Source organism: Oncorhynchus masou, unplaced genomic scaffold, assembly GCF_036934945.1.
Source record: "Oncorhynchus masou masou isolate Uvic2021 unplaced genomic scaffold, UVic_Omas_1.1 unplaced_scaffold_1013, whole genome shotgun sequence".
Taxonomy (NCBI): domain Eukaryota; kingdom Metazoa; phylum Chordata; class Actinopteri; order Salmoniformes; family Salmonidae; genus Oncorhynchus; species Oncorhynchus masou.
Genome location: NW_026999833.1, coordinates 187,288 through 204,256, shown reverse-complemented (window position 1 = coordinate 204,256; position 16,969 = coordinate 187,288). Strand labels below are relative to the sequence as shown.

Here is a 16,969-nt window from a genome sequence, read left to right as displayed (position 1 = left end):
CATACTAGAAGAGAGGGATCATAATAGAAGAGAGATCATAATAGAGGAGAGAGATTATACTAGAGAAAGATCATAATAGAGAATGATCATAATAGAGGATAGAGATCATAATAGAGGATAGAGATCATAATAGAGGAGAGAGATCATAATAGAGGAGAGAGATCAGAATAGAGGAGTGAGATCATAATAGAGGAGAGACAGAATGTGTACGGTACACTAATGATGTCATTCACCTTCTGTATTTCACAAGGATAATGACATCTTATTGACATACTAATGCAGCTACCTTTCCTAAAGTGCACAAGTGTCTTTAGACGTGACATTGTTCCCTCACCTTAGTCCAGGACTGGGGTCCATTCCATTAGGAGGATTGGAGTTGGAATTCACATTTCTGTTTACTTCCTTTATTGAAATGGTAGTGACCCCAATCCTACCTTGTTCCCCCTCTATGAAAATGTAAATGTCTCCCTTCAGACCTTGACAGTGTCCTCTTAGTGTAATGGAGTTGTGTTGGTGAGTGGAGAGCCAGGCTGATTCCCACCAGTTACACTGCTTTTCTCTGTAAACAGTTGAATATCAGGGAGTGTGACTAGTTATGTTTTCATTCGTCTCTGGGATTCAAACCGGCAACCTTTCAGTTATTGGCCCAGTGCTTTGAACCGGTAGCCCCATATGACTAAATATATTCAAGTTTCCCTCAGGTATATGACTAAATATATTCAAGTTTCCCTCAGGTATATGACTAAATATATTCAGGTTTCCCTCAGGTACATGACTAAATATATTCAAGTTTCCCTCAGGTATATGACTAAATATATTCAGGTTTCCCTCAGGTACATGACTAAATATATTCAGGTTTCCTTCAGGTATATGACTAAATATATTCCAGTTTCCTTCAGGTATATGACTAAATATATTCCAGTTTCCTTCAGGTATATGACTAAATATATTCCAGTTTCCTTCAGGTTTATGACTAAATATATTCAGGTTTCCTTCAGGTTTATGACTAGATATATTCAGGTTTCCCTCAGGTATATGAATATATATGTGAAGGTGTTCCTTCTCTATGAACAGGTCAACATGGTGATTGGTATCCTGGTGTTCAACAAGCTGGTCTCCAGAGACGGGATTCTGGAGAAGAAGCCGAAGCATCGAGCTGGGTAAGAAACCACCTACAGCAAAGATATAGAATCTCTATTCTATTCTATTTCTATGACCTGTAGTATGTCTGAAGCAGCTGGGTAAGAGAGCACCTACTTATAAAATTCATTGTGATACACAACAAAGACAGACAGCAACTAGTTATTCTTCCTTATTTAGTTCTACTTCCTTATATGGACATTGAAACACTTGTGTTGGCCGGAGTGTTGACTGTATAGTCCTAAGATCTGCAGTGGTCTACTTCTCCAGTCCTTTAGTATACATCGTAGTCTGACACCCCCTCACCACACATTCACACAGACCCTCTGAATCTCTTCATTTTCCATATGGAGATTAGGCCTCGTTCTTTACTCTGTCTGATGGGAGGCCATTAGAGGCATCAACATAAAGAGGTCACATCTCTCTGGGGGAGACGACGTGTGTGTGTGTGTGTGTGTGTGTGTGTGTGTGTGTGTGTGTGTGTGTGCGTTTGTGTGTGTGTGTGTGTGTGTGTGTGTGTGTGTGTGTGTGTGTGTGTGTGTGTGTGTGTGTGTGTGTGTGTGTGTGTGTGTGTGTGTGTGTGTGTGTGTGGGGAGAGTAGGGGGGAGACGTGGCAGAATCAGTCCATAATGAAAATAGTTTAAAACGCCCACCACCCACAGGTCCCCAGATTGGCCCTGACTACTACTAACGAGTTGGAATGTGTTATTTTCTGTCGTCTTCTCGTTGGTTGGTACACCAGAGTCCCTCTTAAACAGCCCCACATAAAGACTGGTTTATACTCAGTCTACAACATGTCTGTAGACCACTAGAATGTGACAACTGTCCACAGACAGTCCTTAGATCTAATTTAAACCAGCCTTATGTCATCTTGTCATGTGTTTTTAGAACACTGTGGCCCTGCCTGACTACTACTAGTGTGATACAGAAAGTTGGGATGCCATTCCTAGTGATGTTTTTGTCACTAACGTCATGTTATGTCGTCTTGATGCGTGTTAATCCCAAAGCCCTCTACAACACCCACGCTAACATTGGCCATGTCTGTCTGGAAACTGCTAACATGAAAAGTTGCGGGTGCTAAAGTTTTTTCTTAACCCTTGTGTGGTGTTGAGGTCTGTGGGACCCATTTTCAGTGTTTACTAAATGAAAAATGCAATTAATTATTTTTTCAATCTGGACTCTTTGGCCTTGGCTCATTTTCTGTGAAGAACATGTAAAAGAACACATTTTTATTGAGTGCACACTGTGAAACTACACAATACATGTTTTATTTATTGTATTTATTTATTTAACCTTTAACTTGGCAAGTCTTGCGGGAACCTGCACGATGTTATTGCAATATATTATTTCGATACATTATTTCGATACATTAATCAAAAAAAAGAAAAAATTTCCAAACTTTCCCCCAGCCAGGTGCAAATTGGGTGAGGAACACAACAGAGAAATAGCTTTGCATGTGTGGCTCCTTCCCACAATCAATCAGTAAGGAAAAAATAATCTCTGCTCAGAGAGACTTCAAAATAATTTTTGCAGAGAGAAAAGATGGTGTGGAAAGAGTGTTTTCCACTTTGGAAGATGAAGCATTTTCAGAATCTGAGGATCATGTCTCTGTCAATTCAGATTCTGACAGTGAGTTGGAAGAATAGGATGAGATTGACCCTCAGCCAGCTCCAGGACCAGCCCATCAGCAACCAGTCCCAGGACCAGCCCGTCAGCAACCAGCCCCAGGACCAGCCCGTCAGCAACCAGCCCCAGGACCAGCCCATCAGCAACCAGCCCCAGGACCAGCCCTTCAGCAACCAGCCCCAGGACCAGCCCGTCAGCAAACAGCCCCAGGACCAGCCCGTCATCAACCAGTCCCAGGACCAGCCCATCAGCAACCAGTCCCAGGACCAGCCCATCAGCAACCAGCCCCAGGACCAGCCCGTCAGCAACCAGCCCCAGGACCAGCCTGTCAGCAACCAACCAGCCCCAGGACCAGCCCGTCAGCAACCAGGACCAGCCCATCAGCAATCAGCTCCAGGACCAGCCCATCAGCAACCAGCCCCAGGACCAGCCCTTCAGCAACCAGCCCCAGGACCAGCCCGTCAGCAACCAGCCCCAGGACCAGCCCGTCAGCAACCAGCCCCAGGACCAGCCCTTCAGCAACCAGCCCCAGGACCAGCCCTTCAGCAACCAGCCCCAGGACCAGCCCGTCATCAACCAGTCCCAGGACCAGCCCATCAGCAACCAGCCCCAGGACCAGCCCGTCATCAACCAGTCCCAGGACCAGCCCGTCATCAACCAGTCCCAGGACCAGCCCGTCAGCAACCAGCCCCAGGACCAGCCCGTCAGCAGCCAACCATACCCAGGACCAGTCCGTCAGCAACCTACAGGATGAGAAATATGGATGTCAAAAAATGGTGAAATTGAATGGTCTTCTTGTCCAAGGAATGGACCACCCCTCATGGCCGTCCCTCATGGCTGCCAATGTGATAAAGATGTAACTAGGGCCACCCCTCATGACTGCCAATGTGATAAAGATGTAACTAGGGCCACCCCTCATGGTTGCCAATGTGATAAAGATGTAACTAGGGCCACCCCTCATGGTTGCCAATGTGATAAAGATACAACCAGGACCGTCCCTCATGACTGCCAATGTGATAAAGATACAACCAGGACCGTCCCTCATGACTGCCAATGTGATAAAGATACAACCAGGACCACCCCTCATGACTGCCAATGTGATAAAGATACAACCAGGACCGTCCCTCATGACTGCCAATGTGATAAAGATACAACCAGGACCACCCCTCATGACTGCCAATGTGATAAAGATACAACCAGGACCGACGCGGATGGAGGTTTCTCATGTGCAGGACATAGTCTTCTTTTGAACTGTTCATCCCAGACACCATCCAGAAAATCATTCTGGACTTACTAATTTGGAGGGAAGGTGTGTTTATTTATTCATTTTTAATTAGGGGGGGGGGTTCTTATCCTTGCTGGTGTTTTCAGATCCAATGGAGAATCCACAGAATCCCCGTGGGGATGCAGAAACAGGCAGAGAACTTTTCTGTGCAACAATGTCTCTGTAAAACTTCCACATTATTTACAGGATTATCCGTTTCAATAACCGAGACACCAGACCAGCTCGGCGGCAGAGAGACAAGCTAGCTGCATTCAGGTCAGTGTAGAGAGACAAGCTAGCTGCAATCAGGTCAGTGTAGAGAGACAAGCGAGCTGCAATCAGGTCAGTGTAGAGAGACAAGCTAGCTGCATTCAGGTCAGTGTAGAGAGACAAGCTAGCTGCAATCAGGTCAATGTAGAGAGACAAGCGAGCTGCAATCAGGTCAGTGTAGAGAGACAAGCTAGCTGCAATCAGGTCAGTGTAGAGACAAGCTAGCTGCAATCAGGTCAGTGTAGAGAGACAAGCTAGTTGCAATCAGGTCAGTGTAGAAAGACAAGCTAGCTGCAATCAGGTCAGTGTGTGACAAGTGGGTGGACCGCCTTCCCCTGTTTTACAACCCCGGGCCCAACGTTACTGTTGATGAGCAGCTTATGCCATTTAGGGGTCGCTGCCCCTTCAGGCAGTACATACCGTCTAAACCTGCAAAATATAGAATCAAGATCTGGGCTGCCTGTGATGCTGCTTCTTCATATGTGTGGAACTTGCCAGTGTAAATGGTGAAGTCAAATGGAGAAGCCCCTGAGAAGAACCAAGGGATGTGGGTTGTCCTGGGGAGCCCCTGAGAAGAACCAAGGGATGCAGGTTGTCCTGGGGGAGCCCCTGAGAAGAACCAAGGGATGCGGGTTGTCCTGGAGGAGCCCCTGAGAAGAACCAAGGGATGCAGGTTGTCGTGGGGGAGCCCCTGAGAAGAACCAAGGGATGTGGGTTGTCCTGGGGGAGCCCCTGAGAAGAACCAAGGGATGCGGGTTGTCCTGGACGTGACACAGTGACTCCGTGGCCACAACATCACATGCAATAACTTTTTTACTTTGCACAAGCTGGGACAGGAGCTCCTCAAGAGGAAGCTGACAATGGTAGGAACAGAGCTCCCACCTCAGCTGCTGAATGCACGGAGGAGGCCTATCAATCCCTTTAAGTTTGTGTTCACGGCCGACACGTCCCTAGTTGTCCTACGTGTCAAAGAAAGGCACAAATGTGGTACTCATGAGTACGCTGCATAGGGATGGGAGAATATGTGACCAGGAACATCATAAACCAGAAATGATAATGGATTACAACGCTACAAGGAGGGGTGGACAAGACAAGCTGGTGACTGGCTACAGCTGCAGCAGAAGAACCCCTGCTGGCCACTTGTGATATTCTTTTAACATCTTGGACGTACAACACGTTTGTCAACTGGATGGCGTTGAACCCAGACTGGAACAGAGGGAAGCTCCAGAGGAGACGGCTCTTTCTCGAGGAGCTGGGCAAGGCACTGGTAAGACCCCAAATCAAGAGGAGACGGCTCTTTCTCGAGGAGCTGGGCAAGGCACTGGTAAGACCCCAAATCAAGAGGAGACGGCTCTTTCTCGAGGAGCTGGGCAAGGCACTGGTAAGACCCCAAATCCAGAGGAGACGGCTCTTTCTCGAGGAGCTGGGCAAGGCACTGGTAAGACCCCAAATCAAGAGGAGACGGCTCTTTCTCGAGGAGCTGGGCAAGGCACTGGTAAGACCCCAAATCCAGAGGAGACGGCTCTTTCTCGAAGAGCTGGGCAAGGCACTGGTAAGACCCGAAATCAAGAGGAGACGGCTCTTTCTCGAGGAGCTGGGCAAGGCAATGGTAAGACCCCAAATCCAGAGGAGACGGCTCTTTCTCGAGGAGCTGGGCAAGGCACTGGTAAGACCCCAAATCAAGAGGAGACGGCTCTTTCTCGAGGAGCTGGACAAGGCACTGGTAAGACCCCAAATCAAGAGAAGACGGCTCTTTCTCGAGGAGCTGGGCAAGGCACTGGTAAGACCCCAAATCCAGAGGAGACGGCTCTTTCTCGAGGAGCTGGGCAAGGCACTGGTAAGACCCCAAATCCAGAGGAGACGGCTCTTTCTCGAAGAGCTGGGCAAGGCACTGGTAAGACCCCAAATCAAGAGGAGACGGCTCTTTCTCGGGAGCTGGGCAAGGCACTGGTAAGACCCCAAATCAAGAGGAGATGGCTCTTTCTCGAGGAGCTGGGCAAGGCACTGGTAAGACCCCAAATCCAGAGGAGACGGCTCTTTCTCGAGGAGCTGGGCAAGGCACGGGTAAGACCCCAAATCAAGAGGAGACGGCTCTTTCTCGAGGAGCTGGGCAAGGCACTGGTAAACCCCAAATCCAGAGGAGACGGCTCTTTCTCGAGGAGCTGAGCAAGGCACTGGTAAGATCCCAAATCAAGAGGCGACGGCTCTTTCTCGAGGAGCTGGGCAAGGCACTGGTAAGACCCCAAATCAAGAGGAGACGGCTCTTTCTAGAGGAGCTGGGCAAGCCACTGGTAAGACCCCAAATCAAGAGGAGACGGCTCTTTCTCGAGGAGCTGGGCAAGGCACTGGTAAGACCCCAAATCAAGAGGAGACGGCTCTTTCTCGAGGAGCTGGGCAAGGCACTGGTAAGACCCCAAATCAAGAGGAGACGGCTCTTTCTCGCGGAGCTGGGCAAGGCACTGGTAAGACCCCAAATCAAGAGGAGACGGCTCTTTCTCGAGGAGCTGGGCAAGGCACTGGTAAGACCCCAAATCCAGAGGAGACGGCTCTTTCTCGAGGAGCTGGGCAAGGCACGGGTAAGACCCCAAATCAAGAGGAGACGGCTCTTTCTCGAGGAGCTGGGCAAGGCACTGGTAAAACCCCAAATCCAGAGGAGACGGCTCTTTCTCGAGGAGCTGAGCAAGGCACTGGTAAGACCCCAAATCAAGAGGCGACGGCTCTTTCTCGAGGAGCTGGGCAAGGCACTGGTAAGACCCCAAATCAAGAGGAGACGGCTCTTTCTAGAGGAGCTGGGCAAGCCACTGGTAAGACCCCAAATCAAGAGGAGACGGCTCTTTCTCGAGGAGCTGGGCAAGGCACTGGTAAGACCCCAAATCAAGAGGAGACGGCTCTTTCTAGAGGAGCTGGGCAAGGCACTGGTAAGACCCCAAATCAAGAGGAGACGGCTCTTTCTCGAGGAGCTGGGAAGGCACTGGTAAGACCCCAAATCCAGAGGAGACGGCTCTTTCTCGAGGAGCTGGGCAAGGCACTGGTAAGACCCCAAATCCAGAGGAGACAACATATCCCAAGGACCCCAGCTTCTGCAGCCATCATGAGGAGGATTCAGGAAGAGGATGCTGGTGCCCCATCTGCCCGACCCACAGAACCAACAACTCCAGTACCGGAAGTAAGTGTGAGTGATGCTGTTGCATGTGTGTGTGTCTGACTCTCCTACATTGGCCTGCTGTAAATAAATATGTGAGTGAGATGTTAGTCAAATTCCTGAACTTAGTGTTTTGATCATTCTAGATTGCAGCCGGTAGCAACAAGAAGAAGCACTGCGATGTGTGTGGACAAGAAGGACAGGAAGACACAGTACATATGAATCAAGTGCAAGGAATACATTTGCAAAACACACAGTAAAACTCTGTCCCTCATGTGGTGTGCAGACCGGCCTTCATTTGTGTTCAATGGGGCTCATTTATCATTTCCATAAAATACTGTAGGAAAATTTGTCCTTCCAATGTGTTCAGTTCAAAGCAATAAACATCAATTGTGATGAAAACATTGTTTCATTTATATTTCTTCAAGATAAACATGATTTATTCCACCCATGTCTTGATTATAATTGATTTTTGTTTATAAAAATCTAATTTTTGTATAGATAAATGGCAAATATTTTTATTTTACCTTTATTTAACTAGGCAAGTCAGTTTAAGAACAAATTCTTAATTTCAATGACGGCCTAGGAACAGTGGGTTGACTGCCTGTTCAGGGGCAGAACAACAGATGTGTACCTTGTCAGCTCAGGGGTTTGAACTTGCAACCTTCCAGTTACTAGTCCAACGCACTAACCACTAGGCTACCCATGTATGCTGTCTATATTGCTCGTAATTGATATTAGTCAACATCTAAGTATTAAGTATGAAGTATTTTTTACATAAATTGTTATAGCTGTATTGTTTTAAAAACACAAAATGTTGTGTCCATCAGACCCGTGAACATTGGGTGAATAGCATGAACACCACACAAGGGTTAAAAACACAGACAAATTGGCCCTAGATTCTGCTAATATGATAGAGAACGTTGGGATGGTGTAGTGCTGCTTCTTCACTACTATCATCACTAGTGTCCACATGTTGTATGAGAGAACAGAAGGAATGCTATGCTAGAAATTGTGCTGCTTCTTCACTACTGTCATCACTGGTGTCCACATGTTGTATGAGAGAACAGAAGGAATGCTATGCTAGACATAGTGCTGCTTCTTCACTACTGTCATCACCAGTGTCCACATGTTGTATGAGAGAACAGAAGGAATGCTATTCTAGACATAGTGCTGCTTCTTCACTACTATCATCACTAGTGTCCACATGGTGTATGAGAGAACAGAAGGAATGCTATGCTCGACATAGTGCTACTTCTTCACTAAACACTAAACACTATTTCCTGTTGTTTTGTTGTTTGTTGTCCCACAGACCGATGAACGAGCCCCATACAGGGTTGACTCTGAAATGTGCCAAATGTGGTGTGGTGTCCACCACTGCTCTCTCTGCAACTACAGCCAGTAATGCCATGTAAGTTCTCTCTTACAGTACATCGATGCCTGGCACTGGGAATTCATGAGATTAACTGTGTGTGCATGACCGGTCTCATGATCTCTGTGTGTGTGTGTGTGTGTGTGTGTGTGTGTGTGTGTGTATGTGTATGTGTGTGTATGTGTATGTGTATGTGTGTGTATGTGTGTGTGTGTGTGTATGACTGGTCTGATGGTCTGTGTGTCTGGACCAAGACCTTGGAAGATCTACAGAGAATAAACAGGATGGAAAATGTGTCCTTGCATAGATAGCTAATGTTAGACCTGTAGTAGAGTACTGGGCAGTCAGACAGTAATGTTAGACCTATAGTAGAGTACTGGGCAGTCAGACAGTAATATTAGACCTATAGTAGAGTACTGGGCAGTCAGACAGTAATGTTAGACCTATAGTAGAGTACTGGGCAGTCAGACAGTAATGTTAGACCTATAGTAGAGTACTGGGCAGTCAGACAGTAATGTTAGACCTATAGTAGAGTACTGGGCAGTCAGACAGTAATGTTAGACCTATAGTAGAGTACTGGGCAGTCAGACAGTAATGTTAGACCTATAGTAGAGTACTGGGCAGTCAGACAGTAATGTTAGACCTATAGTAGAGTACTGGGCAGTCAGACAGTAATATTAGACCTATAGTAGAGTACTGGGCAGTCAGACAGTAATGTTAGACCTATAGTAGAGTACTGGGCAGTCAGACAGTAATGTTAGACCTATAGTAGAGTACTGGGCAGTCAGACAGTAATGTTAGACCTATAGTAGAGTACTGGGCAGTCAGACAGTAATGTTAGACCTATAGTAGAGTACTGGGCAGTCAGACAGTAATGTTAGACCTATAGTAGAGTACTGGGCAGTCAGACAGTAATATTAGACCTATAGTAGAGTACTGGGCAGTCAGACAGTAATGTTAGACCTATAGTAGAGTACTGGGCAGTCAGACAGTAATGTTAGACCTATAGTAGAGTGCTGGGCAGTCAGACAGTAATGTTAGACCTATAGTAGAGTACTGGGCAGTCAGACAGTAATGTTAGACCTATAGTAGAGTACTGGGCAGTCAGACAGTAATGTTAGACCTATAGTAGAGTACTGGGCAGTCAGACAGTAATGTTAGACCTATAGTAGAGTACTGGGCAGTCAGACAGTAATATTAGACCTATAGTAGAGTACTGGGCAGTCAGACAGTAATGTTAGACCTATAGTAGAGTACTGGGCAGTCAGACAGTAATGTTAGACCTATAGTAGAGTACTGGGCAGTCAGACAGTAATGTTAGACCTATAGTAGAGTACTGGGCAGTCAGACAGTAATGTTAGACCTATAGTAGAGTACTGGACAGTCAGACAGTAATGTTAGACCTATAGTAGAGTACTGGGCAGTCAGACAGTAATATTAGACCTATAGTAGAGTACTGGGCAGTCAGACAGTGATATTAGACCTATAGTAGAGTACTGGGCAGTCAGACAGTAATGTTAGACCTATAGTAGAGTACTGGGCAGTCAGACAGTAATATTAGACCTATAGTAGAGTACTGGGCAGTCAGACAGTGATATTAGACCTATAGTAGAGTACTGGGCAGTCAGACAGTAATGTTAGACCTATAGTAGAGTACTGGGCAGTCAGACAGTAATATTAGACCTATAGTAGAGTACTGGGCAGTCAGACAGTAATGTTAGACCTATAGTAGAGTACTGGGCAGTCAGACAGTAATGTTAGACCTATAGTAGAGTACTGGACAGTCAGACAGTGATATTAGACCTATAGTAGAGTACTGGGCAGTCAGACAGTAATGTTAGACCTATAGTAGAGTACTGGGCAGTCAGACAGTAATGTTAGACCTATAGTAGAGTACTGGGCAGTCAGTCAGTAATATTAGACCTATAGTAGAGTACTGGGCAGTCAGACAGTGATATTAGACCTATAGTAGAGTACTGGGCAGTCAGACAGTAATGTTAGACCTATAGTAGAGGACTGGGCAGTCAGACAGTAATGTTAGACCTATAGTAGAGGACTGGGCAGTCAGACAGTAATATTAGACCTATAGTAGAGTACTGGGCAGTCAGACAGTAATGTTAGACCTATAGTCGAGTACTGGGCAGTCAGACAGTGATGTTAGACCTATAGTAGAGGACTGGGCAGTCAGACAGTAATATTAGACCTATAGTAGAGTACTGGGCAGTCAGACAGTAATGTTAGACCTATAGTCGAGTACTGGGCAGTCAGACAGTGATATTAGACCTATAGTCGAGTACTGGGCAGTCAGACAGTGATATTAGACCTATAGTAGAGGACTGGGCAGTCAGACAGTAATGTTAGACCTATAGTAGAGTACTGGGCAGTCAGACAGTAATGTTAGACCTATAGTAGAGTACTGGGCAGTCAGACAGTAATGTTAGACCTATAGTAGAGTACTGGGCAGTCAGACAGTAATGTTAGACCTATAGTAGAGTACTGGGCAGTCAGACAGTAATATTAGACCTATAGTAGAGGACTGGGCAGTCAGACAGTAATGTCTTGCATGTTAGAGAGACAACAGAACACTATCTGGTAAGATACTATGTGTCCTTACACAGTAGATGATGGTTCTGGTGCTTCTGTATTTGTAAACTGAACTGCTGGCTTTGTGAGTCATTAGTCTGGCCAGGCAGTAATGTATTCTATCTACAAGAAAGACCACTGTAGTAGTCTGGCCAGGCAGTAATGTCTTCTATCTACAAGAAAGACCACTGTAGTAGTCTGGCCAGGCAGTAATGTCTTCTATCTACAAGAAAGACCACTGTAGTAGTCTGGCCAGGCAGTAATGTCTTATGTGATCTGATGTGTGCCAGGTTAACCTCTATCCCCTGTCTCCCCCTGTTTCCCCTCTCCCACCCTCTCCTTCCCTTTCCCCTCTCCCGCCCACTCTCTCCCCTCCCTTCTCCCGCCCCCTCTCTCCCATCCCCCTCTATCCTTTCCTCCTCTCTCCCCTCCCGCTGTCAGGGCCTCTCTGTGGAGTTCCTGTGTGGTTCTGCCTCTGCTGGCTCTGACCTGGATGTCTGCGGTGCTGGCCATGACAGACAAGCGCTCCATCCTATTTCAGATCCTCTTCTCTGTCTTCGACTCGTTGCAGGGCTTTGTCATCGTCATGGTGCACTGTATCCTGAGGAAAGAGGTAAGGAAGAGAGAGGAAGAGGGAGAGAGGAGGGAGAGGGAGGTATATTGAGGAAGTGAGGGAAGGAGAGGGGAGAGGAGGGAGAAGGAGGTATTGGGGAAGGAGAGGGAGAGGGGAGAGGGGAGAGGGGAGAGGGGAGAGAGGAGGGAGAGGGAGGTATTGGGGAAGTGTGGGAAGGAGAAGGAGAGTGGGAGAGGGGAGAGGGGAGAGGGAAGTATTGGGGAAGTGAGGAAAGGTGGGGGGGGGAGGGTGAAAGATGTCTTGGGGAAGTGAGGGAAGGACAAGGGGAGGTATGTATGGGTTGGGGATAATGGGTTACTCTTTCAGTAGGATTCTGTTCATAGTGCACAACATATCAAAATTACCCCCCAAAATAATTTCCAACAGGATATAAAAATGAATGTTTCTTATTGGACCAATTCAGATAGAATCACCCCATTTTACACTTGGTGCCAAATGAACATGGCCCTGTGTCACAACGTTTTGTTGACCCTTAAACATGTTTAATCCCTCTTATCTCTTGTGGACACACACACGCGCACGCACGCACGCACGCACGCACGCACGCACGCACACACACACACACACACACACACACACACACACACACACACACACACACACACACACACACACACACACACACACACACACACACGTTTCCCATTTGGCCCTAACTACAGTATTTATTAGGAGATTAGTGATCTGGCCCAGATTAATGCCAGATGTTTTGTTTACAGTGACTTGCGAAAGTATTCACCCCCTTTGGCATTTTTCCTATTTTGTTGCCTTACAACCTGGAATTAAAATATATGTTGGGGGCGTTGTATCATTTTATTTACACAACATGCCTACCACTTTGATGATGCAAAATATGTTTTATTGTGAAACAAACAAGAAATAAGACAAATAAAATAGAACATTTGAGTGTGCATAACTATTCACCCCCCCCCCCCAAAGTCAATACTTTGTAGAGCTTTTGCAGCAATTATATCTGCAAGTCTCTTGGGGTATGTCTCTATACACATCTAGCCACTGGGATTTTTGCCCATTCTTCAAGGGAAAACTTCTCCAGCTCTTTCAAGTTGGATGAGTTCCACTGGTGTACGACAATCTTTAAGTTATACCACAGATTCTCAATTGGATTGAGGTCTGGGCTTTGACTAGGCCATTCCAAGACATTTAAATGTTTCCCCACTCGAGTGTTGCTTTAGCTGTATGCTTAGAGTCATTGTCCTGCTGGAAGGTGAACCTCCGTCCCAGTCTCAAATCTCTGGAAGGCTGAAGCAAGAATTTCCCTGTATTTAGAGCCACCCATCATTCCTTCAATTCTGACCAGTTTTCCAGTCCCTGCCAATTAAAAACATCCCCACAGCATGTTGCTGCCACCACCATGCTTCACTGTGTGGATGGGGTTCTCAGGATGATGAGAGGTGTTGGGTTTGTGCCAGACATAGTGTTTTCCTTGATGGTCAAAAAGCTAAATTTTAATCTCATCTGACCAGAATACCTTCTTCCATATATTTGGGGAGTCTCCCACATGCCTTTTGGTGAACACCAAACATGTTTGCTTATTTTTTTCTTTAAGCAATGGCTTTTTCTGGCCACTCTTCCGTAAAGCCCAGCTCTGTGGAGTGTACAGCTTAAAGTGGTTTTATGGACAGATACTCCAATCTCCGCTGTGGAGCTTTGCAGCTCCTTCAGGGTTATCTTTGGTCTCTTTGTTGCCTCTCTGATTAATGCCCTCCTTGCCTGGTCCGTGAGTTTTGGTGGGCGGCCCTCTCTTGGCAGGTTTGTTGTGGTGCCATATTCTTTCAATTTTTTAATAATGGATTTAATGGTGCTCCGTGGGATGTTCGAAGTTTGGGATATTATTTTATAACCCAACCATGATCTGTACTTCTCCAAAACTTTGTCCCTGACCTGTTTGGAGAGCTCCTTGATCTTCATGGTTCCACTTGCTTGGTGGTGCCCCTTGCTTAGTGGTGTTGCAGACTCTGGGGCCTTTAGAACAGGGATAATGTGACAGATCATATGATGTGGTTTCACACATCATGGTTTCACCAGATCTTATATAGGGGCTTCAGAGCAAAGGGGGTGAATACATATGCACGCACCATTTAAAAAAATTTAATTTCAATTCACCAATTTGCACTGTTTTGTGTATGTCCATTACATGAAATCCAAATAAAAATACAGTTAAATTACAGGTTGTAATGCAACAAAGTAGGAAAAACACCAAGGGGGATGAATACTTTTGCAAGGCACTGTACATCACTTTCCTGCTAACCTGCCCCCCCCCCCCTGTAATCTGTAGCTGTCATCACTGTGAGCAAGGTCAAGAGGTTACAGCAGAAACAATAGAGGATGTTTTCAGAAACTAAAATACACATGATATATAATATTATACTTATGTCAAGCGCTCTAATACATCACTTTCCTATTAACCTGCCCCTCCCCTTTGAATGTAGCTGTAATCACTGTGAGCAAGGTCAAGAGGTTACTGCAGGAACAATAGAGGATGTTTTTACTCTCTAGTGTCATGGCCATAGCCTGTCAGAAACTAAAATACACATTATATATCATAGAATACTAAATGTCAAGTGTCTAATACTACGTCTATGGTGCTTCGCTTTCCGCAGGTCCAAGATGCTTTCAGATGTCGTCTCAGAAACTGTCAGGACCCCAGAAACTGTCAGGACCCCCTCAACGCTGACAACACTGGCACTTTCCCCAACGGTCATGCTCAGATTATGGTACGATAACACCAGTACTGTATAACCCTCAACCCAGTGGTGGCTGGTCTGCATTTTCAATGGGGAGGACGGGCTCGGGGTAATGGCTGGAACAGAAATAAATGGAATGGTCTCAAACACATCAAACACCTGGTGTCCATGTGTTCGATACCAATCCAGTTAATTCATTCCATCCATTATATGTACCGTCCTCCCCTCACCAGCCTCCTCTGTGCTCAACCAAAGCCTATACCTGCTTTTATATTTGAAACAAAGGAGCACATCCACATGATCACGAGTAAAATATGAATTGATGTCAATGAGACTAAGTCTGAAATGGCACCCTATTCCCTATATAGTGCACTATTTTTGACCAGGGCCGATAGGGAATAGGGTGCCATTTGGAACACAAACCAAGTGAAAATTCCACTTAAATGTAGGTTAGGATTTGCTTCTAGCAGCTGATTCACACTATAGGGTTGAACTGAACCGTACTGTGCTGGCTCTGGCTAGGAGACATTCTTTTCACATTGTCCTTTCCAGTATGTTTCCAGCAACTGTGGTGGATGCCTAACCAGGCCAGTGCAGTACGGCTCGGCAGGGATCGCCTTGGCTCAGCTCAGTGTGAAAAGGTATAGTATTACAAACCCTCAAGACAAGCCTTCATAGCAGGGTTGGGATCCATTCCATTTCAATTCAGTCAATGAAGGAAGTCAACTGAAATACCAAATCTGCTGGTTGGTCTGGATGAGGCATTGTTACCCGTCGTTTTACTGTATCTGCTTGAGTTCCACTGTAATTACACTCAGTGTAGACCAGCACGTGGCCCTGGCCCCTGGAACAGATCACACACATGCACAAGCATACACACACACACTTTAATAAATGAGATCCGTTTTCCAACTTCCTGGATTCATTTTGATTAAACTCATTTGTCACTTTCGTCAAGCTTCAATTTTCATCATTTTACCAAGCCCCTCTCCATTGTCACACACACGCACGCATGCACACACACACACACACACACACACACACACACACACACACACACACACACACACACACACACACACACACACACACACACACACACACACACACACACACACACACACACACACACAGTAATAAAGCACCAGTTGTTTGAATGACCTTTGTAACGCCACACCAAATCTCTTGATCCAGCAGAACGCCAACTGCCAACGACCTTCGCTCATCATAACTATCGTCTGATCTACCCAGCATTGTATTCTAATATCCTCCTACACAGATTGAATTAATTTCCACTGTTGTAGAATGGTGTGTTGGCTGTCAGAGTGCCCCCGGTTCAATAGAATCATTTGCAGAGAACAAACAGTGATTCGTTCCCAATCGCTGTTTTAGTGCTACAAATTCCCTGTTATATGCAGGCGTGTTGCTATATAGTTGGGAACGGAGCAGGGAGAATAGGACCATTAAGTTGACAGTAACTGACCCAAACAGGGAAAGGAAATAGATAGATGCAATGAAACTCCTATATAAAGATGACATGTTTAATCAGATGTCAAAAGAGCTTGTTATTGGGATTGTTCTATTGACTTAATTCATCTCATCACTGCATGTGGCTGGAGTTGTTCTAGGTTTCTTTTATGATATCATATTGTACCAATCATCTCTGATCTCAAACCATGCTACAATATTAAAGTTAAAAGAGATGCTGTGTTTATATGAGGGTGACCAAGGCAAGACAGAGACAAAATGAATACAGTGAGCAACATAAGCATATGGTCATAGTATGTGTATCCTTTCACAAAACCATTTCTAATAGACACAAAATAAAGTTCAGGAAGTCTAAATCCCAAATAGAATCCCAATGAAAAATAGTCCGAAAGTCAATGAAAAAGTCTAAATAAGAAATCCCCCTTCAAAATGCAAAAATACAAGTCATTCAAATAAAAATACAATCAGCAGGACAGATCTCACCGGATGGTTGAGGGAGTGGGAAATCTGGCCCTGGGTAGATTTCCTCACAACAGCTCAGCTCATCTTACAAATATGAGTAAAAATCAACAATAACAAACTAAAGGAATTCCCTGGAATGGATAGATCTAGGTTGCTTAAAAGCACAGACGGCCGGTGGCTCCTTAATTGAGGATGGGCTATTAGTAATGGATGGAACGGAATTTATGGATTGGTATCCAACACATCAAACACATGGATTCCTTGTGTTTGATGCCATTCCATT

The 16,969-nt window shown here is 45.7% G+C and overlaps 1 protein-coding gene across 1 annotated transcript in view; it reads left to right on the top strand.

Moving 5' to 3' along the window:
• Window positions 1–1,079: 1,079 nt before the first annotated feature.
• The window catches only part of LOC135528677 (adhesion G protein-coupled receptor B3-like), a 48,867-nt gene continuing 32,977 nt past the window's right edge, over window positions 1,080–16,969 (top strand). The window contains exons 1-4 of the mRNA XM_064957791.1: window positions 1,080–1,160; window positions 8,755–8,853; window positions 11,839–12,010; window positions 14,653–14,766. Coding sequence (XP_064813863.1) covers window positions 1,081–1,160; window positions 8,755–8,853; window positions 11,839–12,010; window positions 14,653–14,766 — 465 coding nt within the window. The 5' untranslated portion in view covers window position 1,080. The remainder of the gene's footprint in view (window positions 1,161–8,754; window positions 8,854–11,838; window positions 12,011–14,652; window positions 14,767–16,969) is intronic.